We start from the raw sequence: 14,407 nt of genomic DNA, 5'->3' as shown, positions 1-14,407 counted from the left end.
ATGCACAGCCCTGGAGTCTCCAGAAAAGCTGAAAACATGCCCCAAAATGGCCCAGGTAAGTTGCACCAGGGGTTTAAAACTAGCTCCCCCACCCCCAGAGAAAGTGGGATCTGTAATCTTGGGGAAGGTGGGGGAGAGAGAGAGAGATCTCAAAGCAAAGATGCAACATCAAACTTCAACTCCCGTGATGTGAGGAGTCGAAGCAGGGGTGAGGAATTTGCAGAAAGCTCCTGATGTTGCTGGACCAACTCCCAGCAGCCCACAGGGTCAAGGGTCAGGAATGCAGTTGTAATCCACTACCACCTATGACACGGAAAAGCCTGAACTCTCTCTGTGTAGTTAATTCATGCTGCCTGACTAATCAGGCTCCTAGAGCAGCTTATAAATCATATTAAAAACACAACAGCCCCTCCCCATAGGCTTACAATCTAAAAAGTCGCAACACACAAGGAAAACCGATTGGGAGGGAAGAGGAAATAAGGAAACTCGACTTCAAGCCCGTAAGTTGCAAAAGTTGTTCTAATGACCAGCTGGGAGGCTCCAAAAGCTGCTGGTCTCTCAGCTGCGTGGAGTTTATTTAGAAAAGTTTTTCTAACACAATTTAAGTCTGAATCCCTAATCCTCTGGAGATTTGCAGAACTTTCTGAGAGAGAGAAAGACAACTTTCACTGCACTAGCCCCAGACACCACCATGAAAAGGGCTTAGTTACTGGAGTCCTTTTGAGGTGTGAGTCACTCAAAAGCTGGGAGGTCAGCTTTAAATCAAACAGAAGCTAAATTAATTGGCACAGGACTTAAGATTTAACTCTTTCCCAAGTCAGGGAGATACACACATGGCTGGTTTTAAAGGCGGAGAGACACTCTCTTTTTTATTTTTCAATCTTACCATCTGGTTTCTGTTATGTTTGGCTGTTAGCTCACTTTCACCGTCTAGACCTACAGATGTACAAAGACAAGCCTATCCAGACATGCAGAGCATTGATGTGTGTTTTAATATGGCTTTTTATAGCTCATCATTAATTATTTTTTGGAAGGTTTTAAACAATTGTTCGACAGGTTTTTGAAAAACTGATGATTTCCTTGCTTTATTCTCTCTGTAATCCGCTTTGCGGTCTGATTAGCTTTTTGACATTTAAGTGATATGTAAACTCTCCAGAGTAAAATAGTTAAGAGCAGATACGCAAAAATGCTCTTTTGGGGTTACTCCCAGTGGCAGCCTGGTGCCTATTGTGACAGGTGGGGAAGAAGGCAGTGAACGAATCCCAACAGGAGGCGGAGCCAGAGCCAACAGGAGGCGGCGCCAGAGCTAATGGGAGGCGGTGCCAACTTCCTCTACTTTTGTCCCCTTTTTCCTCCTACCTGCCAAGTTCTACAAGGGGCAACGTTGAGACCAAGGGTGAGGAGGAACAGGCAGGGCCACCCCTCGTACTGGTTGTTAAGTAGGAAGCCAGGCTGGTTGTTAAGTAGGAAGCCAGGGAGTTGGCTGAGAGCAGAGAGGGAACAAGGATGGTGGATTCATCCTGCTCTTTATCTTACACTCGGGTCTAGCACATTACCTCTGGAGGCAGCAGGAGTCACGTTGCCGGCAAGCGGCGGGGGAGGGGTGGAGGAAGGAAAAAGAAGCAGGTTGCATAACCCCAAACTCAGGAAGGGGACAAGACCCCCAAAATGCTCCATCCCAGCTGCAGTGCACAGCTCATCCCCAGCACCCACCTGCTCAATCATCTGCCGGACCTTCCTCTGCTGGCTCTTGAGCATGTCGTCCAAGTGATGGATCTTCTCCCGCAAAGTGGCAACTTCCTTCTCCAGTTTGGCCGATCTGAGAGCAGGAGGACGAAGAAGAAGAGGAGAAAGAGGCCGCAGGTTATGCAAAAGCCAGTTTTGTAAGGTCCCGCTTTTCGTTCCAGCTTGAAAAGTGGCTGCACGGGCAACTCCCCATTTACACGCTCTCGGGGCACATGCGTGCATCGCTGCAAACTCAAGACGCGGCATAAAAAGGGGCGAAAACAGCCCCGAGAAAGCACGGAAATGGCAAAAATGACTCAAAAATGGCATCTAGCAATCCCAGCACTGACCCTTGAGGTCCGTGGAGCATTGGGAGTTTGAGCAAGCAGGTTTGAAAGGAGTGATCACAGTGGAGTTTGGTTTGGGTTTTTTAAAGTTTGGAGGGTGTTTGCCGGTTTTTCCTATGGTGTTCCAATATACGTGATTTCACTTAAACGTGTTGTGCCTCGGAATGTAACCCATGTGTAAATGGGGAGTTGCCAATTATCTCCCCCACCCCACCCCACCCCACGCCCTGTTCTGTGCTATCCATCACAAAACCCTATTGGACGCAAGCCCAGCAGCCCTCTTTCCCAGGGCGGCCAGTCACACAAGTCCCCAGCCCCACAGATCCACGCCTGGGGCTCAGCTGCCGCCGCATCTCTACAGTTCATGAGCCGAGCGCCTCTCACCTTTCCTGCTCAGCAACTTTGTCCTTCTCGAGGCTCCGCAGCTGCTCCAGCTCCGACTCGTCGTCTCTCATCTTCTGCAGCAGAGTTTTGTGCTCCTGCAACGGGAAGAGAAGGGCAAGCAGGGGTAAGGTGGCTGCCGCGAGGCTCTCAGATCCTTGCAAAAATACAGAAAGCTACGCCTAGGGAGGGGAAGAACAGAGAACGCCGTGGGGCTGGGCAGAATTCCTGACCCACAGTACGCACATAATTTGCTCTCGCTAGTGACACCTGCCAACTTGAATGTCTTTAAAAGAGGACAGGGCGGATTCACAGAGGACGAAAAGGAGACAGTTCTTCTTACAGGTGTGGCAGAGGAGCTGGTACTTTAAGCCAATGTTTCCCAGCCTTGGGTCCCCCCAGCTGTTTTTGGACTCTCATTCTCATCATCCCTGACAACTGGTCTTGCTAGCTAGGGATGATGGGAATTGTAGTCCAAAAACAGCTGGAAGCCCACGGTTGGAAATGCTGCTTTAAGCTGTAAACCAGCATGCTTTTGGTTGAATGGTATCATTACATATACATATTATATATATATATATATATATATATATATATATATATATATATATATATATATATATGGCATTCTGGTCTACGGCTGCTCCTTTCCAGGGTCTAAAGCACTCTTTGGTCTCTGATAAGCTGGCTAGACTGGTTTAATGCCATCTCCTGCTTGGAATAGAAATAGGAAACAACTAGAGAAAAGAGGGTCCCGATTTGAATAAAACAAAAGGTACAATTAGATGCATCACCAAACCAAGAGATTTTGCGCTCTCCCCAATTTTAGCCCAGTGGTGCAACAGCTTTCGCCAGGGTCTTCCGTCAGGCAAGTACCTTCTCCATTCCTGTCAAGAGTCTCTGCAGTTCCTCCAGCTTCAAATCCTTCTCTTCCAAGTCCAGCTCCGCCCTCCTGAGAGCTGCTCCCGAATGTTCGGCTTCCCTCCGATAATGGGAAATGGATGTCTGCAAGAAGGGGCGGGCACGTTTGCATGCATGTCGACAGTTTCACACACGGTGAGCAAAATTGCACTGTTCACCCCAACAGGATGACAACCATCAATGTAGAGGCCATGACGAGGGACCCCCTCCCTGGCCCACAGCTTAAGCATCATCAAGCCCGCAGCACAGCCTCAGAAGGGGTGGTCCTTGCAACCACGATTGAGGATGCAGAGCCACGGGCCTCCTAGGTGTGGCTGAAGAGAGGATGTTGGGCCAGATCAATGTTTCTCAAAATGGACAGTACCACTCCTGGGGGAGGGGGGAGATTACCTAGCAGGGTTCGAGGAGGGGTGGTGTGTGTCTCTGTGTGTGCTAGCCAATGCCTCTACATAGCTCCATCCTTATTTCAGACACTGTAACATATCAGTACAGTCGTACCTTGGAAGTTGAACGGAATCCATTCTGGAAGGCCGTTCGACTTCCAAAACGTTTGAAAACCAAATTGCGGCTTCTGATTGGCTGCAGGAAGCCCCGTCAGAGGTTCAGGTTCCAAAAGAGCGTTCAAAAACCAGAACACTCACTTCCAGGTTTCAATCGTTCGGGAGCCAAAACATCCCGAGTCCAGGATCCAAGGCACAACTGTATATCGGAATGTTTAGCTGGTGATATAGCGCAACTCTGAAAACCAGGTATCGACCAGCCCTACACAGGGATCCTGGAGGTGTAAATGACTGTCACACTTTGGAAAGCCGCTATCCCCGGATCAAGTTCGTCAATTTTGTTGAATTACTCAAGCTAAACTGTCTGAACTGGATTTTGAATAAATATGCAATTAATTGTGCCTGCTTTGAATGTTATTGCGCTATGATCCTCCTCAGTGGGCTGTTCAAATTGCAATTCTGAATAATGATTTTTGTAGGGTAAGGTTGTGGGCCCTGGGGCTGAGCTTATGGAATCATGGGAGCGCTGACCCCCAAAAACGTTTGGGAACCATTGGCCTGATCCAGCAAGCTCTTCTTGCGTTCTGACCTCATAGGCGGCTCTGTCCGACTGGTGCCGCTTCTCGGCCTCCTGCAGTTTCGTGAACAGCTTCTTGGTGGTCTCCCGCATTATCGAGATGTCATCTCCGGGGTACGTCGGCTCATCCTGAGGGGAGGGGAGGTTTTTGAGCAGGGGGGACCTTTTTCGGCCGAAGGGCCACATTCCCTTTTGGGGGCAGTCTCCCGAGGGCCGCACACCAGCAGTGGGAGGGGCCAGAAGCAAAAGTGGGCAGAGCAATGAAAGGGGATGTTTCGCCCTTTTATGATAGGTACATTCAGGCTTCGTTCTCCGTCCTTCATCCAAGTAAGCAAGAGACAGGATTGAAGGACACTCTCCAGCCAGGCAAAGACAAGACACAAAGGCCTGGAGGGGCACATTTAGCCCCCCCCCCGGTCTGAGATCTCCCCACCCCTGAACTGCCAAGGAAACGATAGGCTCCCATCTCCCCATTTGATGCTGACATCCAGGGTGGTGCAGTGGTTAGAGTGCCGAACTAGGCGTCAAATCCCCACTGGGGTGACCCTGGGCCGGCCAGCATCTCTGAGCCTAACCTACCTCACAGGGTTGTTGTGAGGTGAGGGGGGGGTGTGAAGAGAAAGGGAGCTATAAATACAGTAATAAATAACGTGCAAACGAGTGACACCTTTCCCACGGCATTTATTAATTGCATTAACATCTTTCCTCCCCAAGAAGTTCCAAGGCAAGGTACAGAGCTTTCACTTCCCCAGCTTCTCCTTGCTGCAACCTCGAGAGGCCAGGAGCCTCAAAAATCACCCAGCGGCAGTGAGGATTCCCTACCCCACTGGCCTGAGGCTCTAACCGTTGCACCACACTGCCTCCTCTCTCCCCTAACTTCAGCTCTAGGTCAGAGCGAGCGAACAAGCCGGCCCTTTTGGGACCAGCCCAGTTTCTCCGCAACCTCAGTTCTTCCAGACATGGAGACCACCTGTGAACGCCAACCGTCCCCCCCCCAACCCACCCCCACAGCCAGAGACTCTCGTGCACGGACCTGGCATAGTGACATGCTGCGAAATGAGGTAGTTCTGTGAGGACGGATCCCATTCGGCTTGTCCAGTGTTTTCTGTGTTTAAAGACATACACACAAATAAAGTAAAATAAAATGGAAAAAGGGACCAGAACAGCACCTCTTTCGTGACAGACCTCCACAGAGAGGCGTTTCTCACACCCTTTTATTCATCCAGGTAAATAAACCACATTTATCGCCAGGCTTTTAGCAGCTGACGGGTTACATCATTTTTAGGACAGTTTTTGAAAGCATATTATTTATGCAATTCATTACTATAATTTTAATGCTTTTTTGTTTTCTTTCAAATTGCCCTGTGACCATTTTTGGTGAAGGGCAGTATAGCAACCTCTTCATTGTTTCATTAATAAACAATTATAATAATAAGACACCATCAATATGAAGTTAATAAGCATTAATACGCAACTGAATAACAGTGGCTCTGTGTCTGCAATTGAACTGTGGTTCCTGAGGTAAAAGAGCACAATTATCTCCATTTTGGGGAGCCACCTGGAAACAAAATGGCAGACTCAACTTTTTAGAACTGCAGCGATTTGGAGCCCTTAACGTTTTGTAACCAAAACGTGGGACAGACTTGGCAAGGCGGTCCGTGGGACAGAGGAGCAGGGTTTTCTCTATGCCCAGATACTGTTGGGTGCCATTTTGAATCAAGATGGCGGACTCAACATTACCAAAGCTGCGATGCCAGGCACTCCCCACTTCTGCTGGGCTCTTCACTCCGACACACAAACACACACAGACCCCCATCACCACCTCTCAGCTTGGCCGACCTCACAGGGTTGTTGTGATGCGAGATAAATTCTGGGAATTTTTTTTGGGGGGGGGGGTGGACCTGTACATCGCCCTTGAAATTCCTCAAAGGAAAGATGGGATATAAACATAACCAAACCCTCGCTCTGCTCCCCCTTTCATCTCTGAAAGAACCGAGCAGGAAGAAGGCACAGGAACAGCTGTCAGCGCCTCTCAACTGATCTTCCTTTGCCTTCTTCCTGCGCTGAGGTTCCCTTTCGCTAGACAAATGCCCCTTTCGCTAGGTTTTGTGATCAGAGGTTTTTATGGCCACGCTTTGCAAGACAAAGCGGCGGCCATAGAAAACCTCGTCGTCTTGCGAGGCAACCTCCAATCGCAAAACCTATTTGTTAAGCGAAAAATTCGTCTTACAGGGCACTCATCTAGCGAGGCACCACTGTATGTTCTTTCTGCCTACCTACACACACACACACAACCTTCAGTGCCCCGTTGAGAGTCTGTGCCACCTACTTCTTCCGTTTTGCAAATTTACCTCCCCGTTACTTGCCAGCACACATTATTTCAAAGGACGCTAATTACCGCTTGGAGATGACAGCCGTCACTTTTCAGCTGATGGAGGCTCTTTTCATTCTGGGCCCTGTCCTCAGCTCGGGCTCTGAGGTAGACCTGAGTCACAGAGGAGAAACCACAACGCCCTTGAATTGGGAAGGGAAGCAGCCCCGATAGGAAGGAGGCAAACCCGGCACAAGATGGGACAAGCGCATGCTTGAGGAACGGTGGCAGATCAGGGCTGGGGAGCAAGCCAGAGCCCTCCAGATGTTGCTGGACTCCAAGTCACCAGGGATAATGGGAGCTGGAGTCCAGCAACATCAGGAAGGAGATAGCCTCCTCTGTAAGCTTCACCTACACAGCCTTGCTGCTGAGCTGCAATCCTTCCCCTAACAGCAAAGATTCTAGTCCTCATGTTTCTAAAAAGAAGTCAGAGCCACAGCACCTGGCTTCCCCTTACAAAGCATCCTGGGAAAGTAAAGGAAGAATGGATCCAAAAACTTATGGAATATGCAGAGAAGCTTACTGGAAGAATAAGAAATCAACATAACAAACTTTTTATAAAAGAGTGGAAATGGTTTATTGAATATTAATAGATAAATTGTAAACAGATAAGAACATTGGCAGGATTATTGCAATAACCTGCAGCTTCATAAGAGTATATATTTAAAGTAAATGAATAAACAAACAAATTAAGTTAATTTGTATTTGCAAAAGATATTAAAAATAAATTTAAGGATTTGCAGAGAGAGAGGGAAGGAAGTCAAGTTATGGAATGTTAGAATGATTGTAAAATTAGTGAAATGTATAAACCTGAAAAGCAAAAATAAAATAAAATAAGAGGAGTCCTTGAGGGGAAGACAGGTGCTTTAAATGAATGGCGTGACCTTAAACAGGAACACGGGAAGCTGCCCTTCTACAGAGCCAGGTCCCTGGGGTCTATCTAACTTAGTGTTGTCTACACTGGCTGGCAGCAGCTCTCCGGGGTTTCAAGAAGCCTCTCCCAATCCCATCTGGAGATACCGGGGGGGGGGGGTGAACCTAGAACCTTCTGCATGCAAAGCAGGGACTCTCCCACCAAGCTACACACACTCCCCCTAAAAATGAAGCAAGACTCCAGTCCTTATGGTTCTGAGCAAAAGGGCTGCTTTAAGCAGAGGCACCAGAAGTTGCCTTATACTGAAGCATCAGGGCACATAGCTCCTACACTGACTGGCAGCTTCAGGCAGGGTCTCTCTCCCAACCCTACCTGGAGATGCTGGGTTTTTGTACCTGGGACCTTCTGGTTGTGAAAGTAGCCGCTCTACCTCCCCCCCCAAAAAAAACCCCTATAAGACCCTCCCTGAAAAGCCGGTTCCTTCCTTCTATTTCTCGCTCATAAACATCACCCCGTCTGCAAAAAAGAGAGCAGCCGGCCTCCACTCGGCGAAAGTCGAGATCCGGCACCAGCTCACCTTGATGATTTCCTCGTCGCCCTCGTTGGACTTGACATACTCCGACGCCAACGCGTGGCTGTTTGTGGGCCGGTTGGCCACCATGGCAAAGGCCCTTCCCACCGGCTGAGGGAGACAAAACAAAGGGGGGGGGAGAGGCCTTGTGTGAGTAGCTTCCCTTTTCTACTTTCCCTTTCGATCTCTCTAGGGAGGCATGCCGTGGGCTTTGAAACAGCCAAGTCAGCGGTGGGAAAGCTGAAAGGGAGGTGGCGAGGGACCCGAGGGCCACACTCCTTCCTGGGAAGCGTCGTGGGGGCCGCACTCAAGGAGGCCCAAATGCAAAAGCAAGCAGGGCAAAGATTCTCAACTCTGCAAATCAATAAAATGCATGGGAATCTATATGGCGCAACATATCTTTAAAAACAATTCCGGATGCTAGAAAGGCTGTGGAGAACGAGGCTCCTATTTTCATGACTGGCAGGAGTGTACTTTTGGGAAAAGGCGTTTTATCTGATGTCCAAAATCGCTAAACAGTCAGTTTTTCCCAATTTGGCACTTGCTTTTATTAGGTCCGACTCCGAATCTTACTCTCAAATGCAAAGAAATAATTTCCTTCTTGCTCTTACTGGCATTTGGTCTCCCCCCCCCCCTTTTATTAATGAAAAACAAAAACATTTAAATACCCTCACCATCCCAAGAATGCTTATGGAGAGGGTATATTGACTGAAAACGTTTAAGGATCCAACATAGCAGCAATGTGTAATCAAAGCTTATTATTAGGGACATTTTATAAGGCTGTAGCAACGGACGAAGTTATATTGCAACTTTAAATTTCGTTTGAAGTTTATTGTCATGACTTGCTTTAATATTAACTTTAATAACAATTTTTTTTAAAAAAAAAAAACCCTCTGCAAAATAGGGAGCTCTCCAGCCCCACAAAACCCAGAGATTTCTATATATAGACACAAACACACCTCCCTCTCCTCATTCAGGCCATCAAGAGGCAGAGTTCAAGGGCTTATTCCAGCCAAGCCAAAAGACTTGCTGGGGGGGGGGGCATGGCTGATGAGGGGCGTTGCAAGGGCTGTGTCTGGTCCTGAAGGCTGAAATTCCCCCTCCCTTTCCCTGGTTTAAGCCCAACGTCATTTTCAGGGGTTCACAGTGCTCAGGGTGGGGCTGATCCACACCCAAATCACTCCCCACAATATCTGTACCAGTTTTCTTTTATGCCACATTAACCAACATGGCTTCTTCCCAAAGGATCCTGGACAGTGCCGGATTTACATATAAGCTAAACAAGTTATAGCTTAGGGCCCCACACTCTTGCCCCCACCCCCCCAAAAATATACTTCTTCTTAATTGTATTGTTCAACCATTACTTTGATAAAATACATTATTTTGAGATGTGCAAATGGTTTTAGATGAGATTAGGTCCATCAATTACCACATAGCATATATTCAACACAAAGGACACCATTACCTTCAGTAGCTCAGAGCCTCATCAAACCTAAATCCGGCCCTGATCCTGGGAACTGTGGCATTTTAAGGGTGCCGAGAGTTGTGAGGAGACCCCCCCCAATTCCCGCAACACACAGTTACAGTTCCCAAAATTCCATAGGAAGGAAGATTCAGTCAAGCTGCTGAGAACTGCAGGTCTGTTTGGGGGATTGGGGGGGGTCACCTGACAACTCTCAGCACCCGCAACAAACTACAGCTCCCAGGGTTCTTTGGGGGCAGTCGTGGCTGTTAAAATAGCATAGCAGACTGGGCTTTATTCACACAAGCCACTCACCTTTTGCTTTCCTTGATCGCGCCTGTCCCCAGGAAGGTCATTCTGGAGGGTCAGCCTTAGTATTTTCACACTGTCCTGAAAAACAAGGTGGCAAAGGAGACATGCTCAATAGGTTGGCTTAGCAACATTTATCACTATTTCATTTACAAACTGCATCCCAAAGCAATCTCTAATGTAACAGCCGTAGAAAGGTTGTCATTCAAGGCGCTGTTGTTGATTTCGTTCATGGATTGCTTCATACGAGGCATCCCAAAGCAATTCGCGGCATGATCAAAACATAATCAACAGTTACACACAACTGCATATGCAGTCTATACACACACACACACACAAATACAAAACACAGTCTCAACATAACGGCAGTTCCTTGAAATCAACTTGGACCCATCTAAGAGAGAAGCAAGCTGGGGTGGAGATTTTAGAAGGCTGTTGAAAGAGGAACTTATTAAGTAGGTGCCAAAAAGACGACAGAGAAGGCGCCTGTCTGATACGTGCAGTGGGAGGGAGTTCCAAAGGTTAGGGGCCAACACACGGGAGGCCTGATTCTGTCATGGTGTGAAGCAGATCTCCTGATCTCAAGAATGACAGGGCTCAGCCAAAGGCTTCACGGGATGGGTTGATTTCACAGAGGGATCTGAAGCAAGGGAAATGAAGTGCCGTCCAACAGCTGAAGAGGTTCTCCCAACGGGCGCTATCATGAACAAATAATGCCTATTGCATCTGTCTGCAAATGAACACTGATAGTAAGACAGTGCTTGCTAAACAGTTTTGGGTGACTAGCAATTCTCAGTGAACAGTCAAGGGTGGTAGAGAACAGCTGCTCTGCATGCAGAAGGTCCCGTTAAAACTACCCCTGTGCTCAGAACCATGAGGACTGGAGTCTTGCTTTGTTTTTGGAGAAGGTGGCTCATGGGTAGAGCGGCTGTTTTGCATGCACAAGGTCCCAGCTTCCATCCCTGGTGCCTGAAACCCTGACGAGCAGCTGCCAGCCAGTGGAGTCTGCACTGAGCTAGAGGGACCACGGGTTCGGATCTGTAGAAGGCAGCTTCCTGTGAGCCCCCAAACGCTCCCAAGCCTCAGGCTGGCTCTGCCCAACTTCTGCTCTGCAGGAATCAATGCAAGCGTGGTTCTGCCAGAGAGACAGGCACTCATTTTTAATTCATAGGAGACAGTTGGCGCGGAGAATTCGTTTCCGCCTCCCTGCGCTGCATAAAGAGCTTAACATGCAGACTTTTCTTTTCTCCACCTGCCCCTAGCCAAACTTGTTCAGCAACTTGTTCTCAGTCTTGTAAACAAGCGTGAAAATAGACTTATTTTAGCCACACACAGAGAAAGAGCGAGAGAAAGCGCCAGCCATCAGGGCTCTGAGACACAGCAGAAGCGACGCTCTTAAGTTAGGGTGTCTTCTCTCTCTCTGTGCGAAGTCGTCTACAGCAGAGATTGGAGCCATTCAGCAGCTGTGCACACGTCCAAGAAACTCAGTGCGAACATTTTCACAGCAAACGGCAGCCCCCGGCAAGGGGTGATGGAAGCAGAGTTGGAAACTCAGGTTTATATTTAGCCAAATGTCTCCTTAAACCAGCCTCACAGTCACCAAAAACGAAATGCCAAATGGCCATATGGGGGCTAGACGGCTTCCAAGTCACATTTTTCAATGTGACTTTTTGGTTCCTGAAATTCATTCCGATTGTGCAGATAAAATGTAACGGGAAGGATTCTACAGGACGTGTTGCTCGTGTGTGGAAACCGTCAAGATCTAAGGATCCCCAGGCATGCACCTCCAGGGGGCATGTGCCTGGGCCTGGTGAATTTCAAACGTTGGATGGGAGCTGTAATCCAAAATCACCTGAAAGGAATCATAGAAATGCGGAGGGACCCCGAAGGTCATCCAGTCCAACCCCAGACAATGCAGGAATCTCAACTAAATCCTACATGACAGGTGGCCTAGGCCTGGTTTAACGGAGAACCACCCTACTTTCAAACACCCACTCGACATCCTAAATGCATTTTATGAAATGGAGTGACACGGAAGGGGGGGGTGCAACAGTCAATGTCACACAACATCTGACACAGGGCCTCTCTCGACAAATTTGCACGCCATTTGAGAGAGCGCTGTTGCATTCCTTTCCTGCTTGTGGGCTCCTCGTGAGCAGATTGCTTGAGTGTTGTGAATACTGGGCTAGATGCGGCTGTGGTCCGTCCGAGCCAAGATCCTTCTGCCGTCGAGCTAATTAACACGGCGCTATCAGCACGCCCACAGGTACGCCGCTATCAACAAAGCGTGAGCATTAGGGCAAGGCGAGAGAGACAGAGCGATCTGTCCAGGGAAGGAAAGGCACTCGCCAACCTCAGCACATGAGACCTCTGTGGAACTGCACACACCTGTTTTGGATACCCGTGACCCCACCTGGATGCCCCGGGGGGCCACAATTAGGACCGACCCGCGTTCCCCCTGCTTTAATTGCCAGCAATTTGTACGCGCGACAACGCCCCTTGAACGCCCGATTCCAGTCAAGAGGGAGGACGTTCCAGAACATGACACAGAAGGGCGTGCCTTAATTACCTGGCGGGCAAAAGGCTCTGGCGAAGCTTATTAAAGTCACCGTCGTCATCTTGTTTGCAGTTTCAAAAAAGACAAAAAAACACCGTTCCAGCACCATGTTGGCAGGCGACCAGGAGTTCGGGCCGACCTGGGGCGATTTGTGGCACGAGGGCAAGGCGTCCTCCACCCCCCCCCCACGCCACACGTTGTTTTAGGGCAGTGCCTACGATATTTCGGGGCTTCTTCCCTTGCTCTGGGTCTGTCCCAACTCCCGATTACGACATCCAGGGCTTATGAAGCAAGAATCGGGAACAAACCAGGACGGCAACATTTTTTAGGCAAACTCGGAGCAGGATCTCCACAATGTGTCATTCCACACCCAGGACAACCCAGCTCCTGAGGTGCAGGATATGCCCTGAACAAACGCGCTCACATTTGCAAGAAGATATTTGACTTTTGGGTGGGGGGGGGGGAGATTCAGCTGGAGATAGTAAGCGGGGTAGAAGAGGGTCAAATGATTGCACCACATCTACCTGTCTCATGTCTGGAAAGGAATTCAATCCAGAGAATATTATCAGTATTCCGCTTTCAGTTTGCTGACAATACGTTCCCTCTGAGCTGAAAAGAACGTGGCTGGCATAACGCAAGGGCTTTATCATTTACGTAATTTAATTACGCAAGTTATGAGGTTTCGCCACGGCAGAGAGTGAGCCACACGACGTAGCTTTTGACAGAAGACAAACTGCAGGGGAACAGAAGTGGCGCCACGTGCAACCACTACGGGGCAGAACAGAAAATGCCTTCTAGCTTCCCGAATCAAAGCCCGCAGAGCTGCAGAACCAAACTGAAAAATAAAAACAGGCTCATTCTGTTATCCAGGAGCAAACAAAACCTACACAAATGATAGTCAGCTCCGAATTCAGATCTCAAAGCATTCACATACACACAAACAAGATTCTAGTCCTCTTGTGCACAGATAAGCCTGGAAGAAAGCAGGTGGTGCCTGCGGGAATCACCAAAACAAAGAGGGTGGCTGCCTTCACACACACCCTTTTTCTCTTTTTTTAAAAAATAATTTTTATTGGTTTTGCATATAAACAGAACAAAAAGAAAATTAGACACATAAACATATCATATTTTCCTCCTTCTTCCAACCCACCCCCCCTGAGATCCCTCCTGCCACCAGGTATCCCCATGGACAGTGCGCAGTCGAAGGTGGTGCATCTTCATAGCTGGGCTTGTCCCCACCCCCCCTCATCCCCCCCAGAACCCCCCCCCACTGAGGGATCCTAGGGAAACAAGAAGAGAGCGGGTGTCCCCCCAACTATTTATCTTAACTTTATCAAAGCTCACCCAAAAAGGATAAACAAAAACAAAAACCCAGGAATAAGAAAAAAAGAGCAACTGCAAAAAGAAAAAAGAAAAAACAAAGAAAAAAGAAAAAAAAGAGGAACAATTAATAATTGTTCCTTTCTTTCCTTTAAAATCATTGTATTATTATGGGCTTCCCCTACCTCCCCCCTTTTCTGATTTTCATTTTTAACTCCTCTTTAGCAGTTTTCTTCTCATATTCCCCTTTCTATTTTCCACACTCTCCAATCTTACTTCAATAGTATCCTTATTTCTGATAGATTTATTTTCTAACAACTTTTCCCATTCCCTCCCTCCCCTCCCCCCCCCCGCACTCCCTCTGCCACCGAGAGTCCCAGAGGAAAGAAAGAGAGAGGCAATGGTTCTTTTTCCAATTGGGACTTCCCTCCCCCCCCGCCCTCCCCGCCCAGGAGCCGCCCCTGCCACCAGGAGCTCCCCGCACGCAGAGGG

The 14,407-nt window shown here is 48.5% G+C and overlaps 1 protein-coding gene across 7 annotated transcripts in view; it reads right to left on the bottom strand.

Moving 5' to 3' along the window:
* TUFT1 (tuftelin 1) overlaps nucleotides 1–14,407 on the bottom strand; it is a 37,297-nt gene that overhangs the window by 3,198 nt on the left and 19,692 nt on the right. For all 7 annotated transcript variants that reach the window (XM_035098461.3, XM_035098462.3, XM_088660144.1 and 4 more), the window contains 8 exons: nucleotides 10,045–10,119; nucleotides 8,274–8,378; nucleotides 6,850–6,936; nucleotides 5,485–5,556; nucleotides 4,464–4,580; nucleotides 3,330–3,458; nucleotides 2,457–2,551; nucleotides 1,714–1,819 (listed from right to left, as the gene is read on the bottom strand). In XM_035098461.3, the coding sequence (XP_034954352.2) occupies nucleotides 1,714–1,819; nucleotides 2,457–2,551; nucleotides 3,330–3,458; nucleotides 4,464–4,580; nucleotides 5,485–5,556; nucleotides 6,850–6,936; nucleotides 8,274–8,378; nucleotides 10,045–10,119 (786 nt within the window). The remainder of the gene's footprint in view (nucleotides 1–1,713; nucleotides 1,820–2,456; nucleotides 2,552–3,329; nucleotides 3,459–4,463; nucleotides 4,581–5,484; nucleotides 5,557–6,849; nucleotides 6,937–8,273; nucleotides 8,379–10,044; nucleotides 10,120–14,407) is intronic.

Source organism: Zootoca vivipara, chromosome 16 (genome assembly GCF_965207765.1).
Source record: "Zootoca vivipara chromosome 16, rZooViv2.hap1.1, whole genome shotgun sequence".
NCBI classification, from domain to species: Eukaryota; Metazoa; Chordata; class Lepidosauria; order Squamata; family Lacertidae; genus Zootoca; species Zootoca vivipara.
Note: the sequence above shows the minus strand (reverse complement) of the source record. Positions and strands in the feature narration are given on the sequence as shown.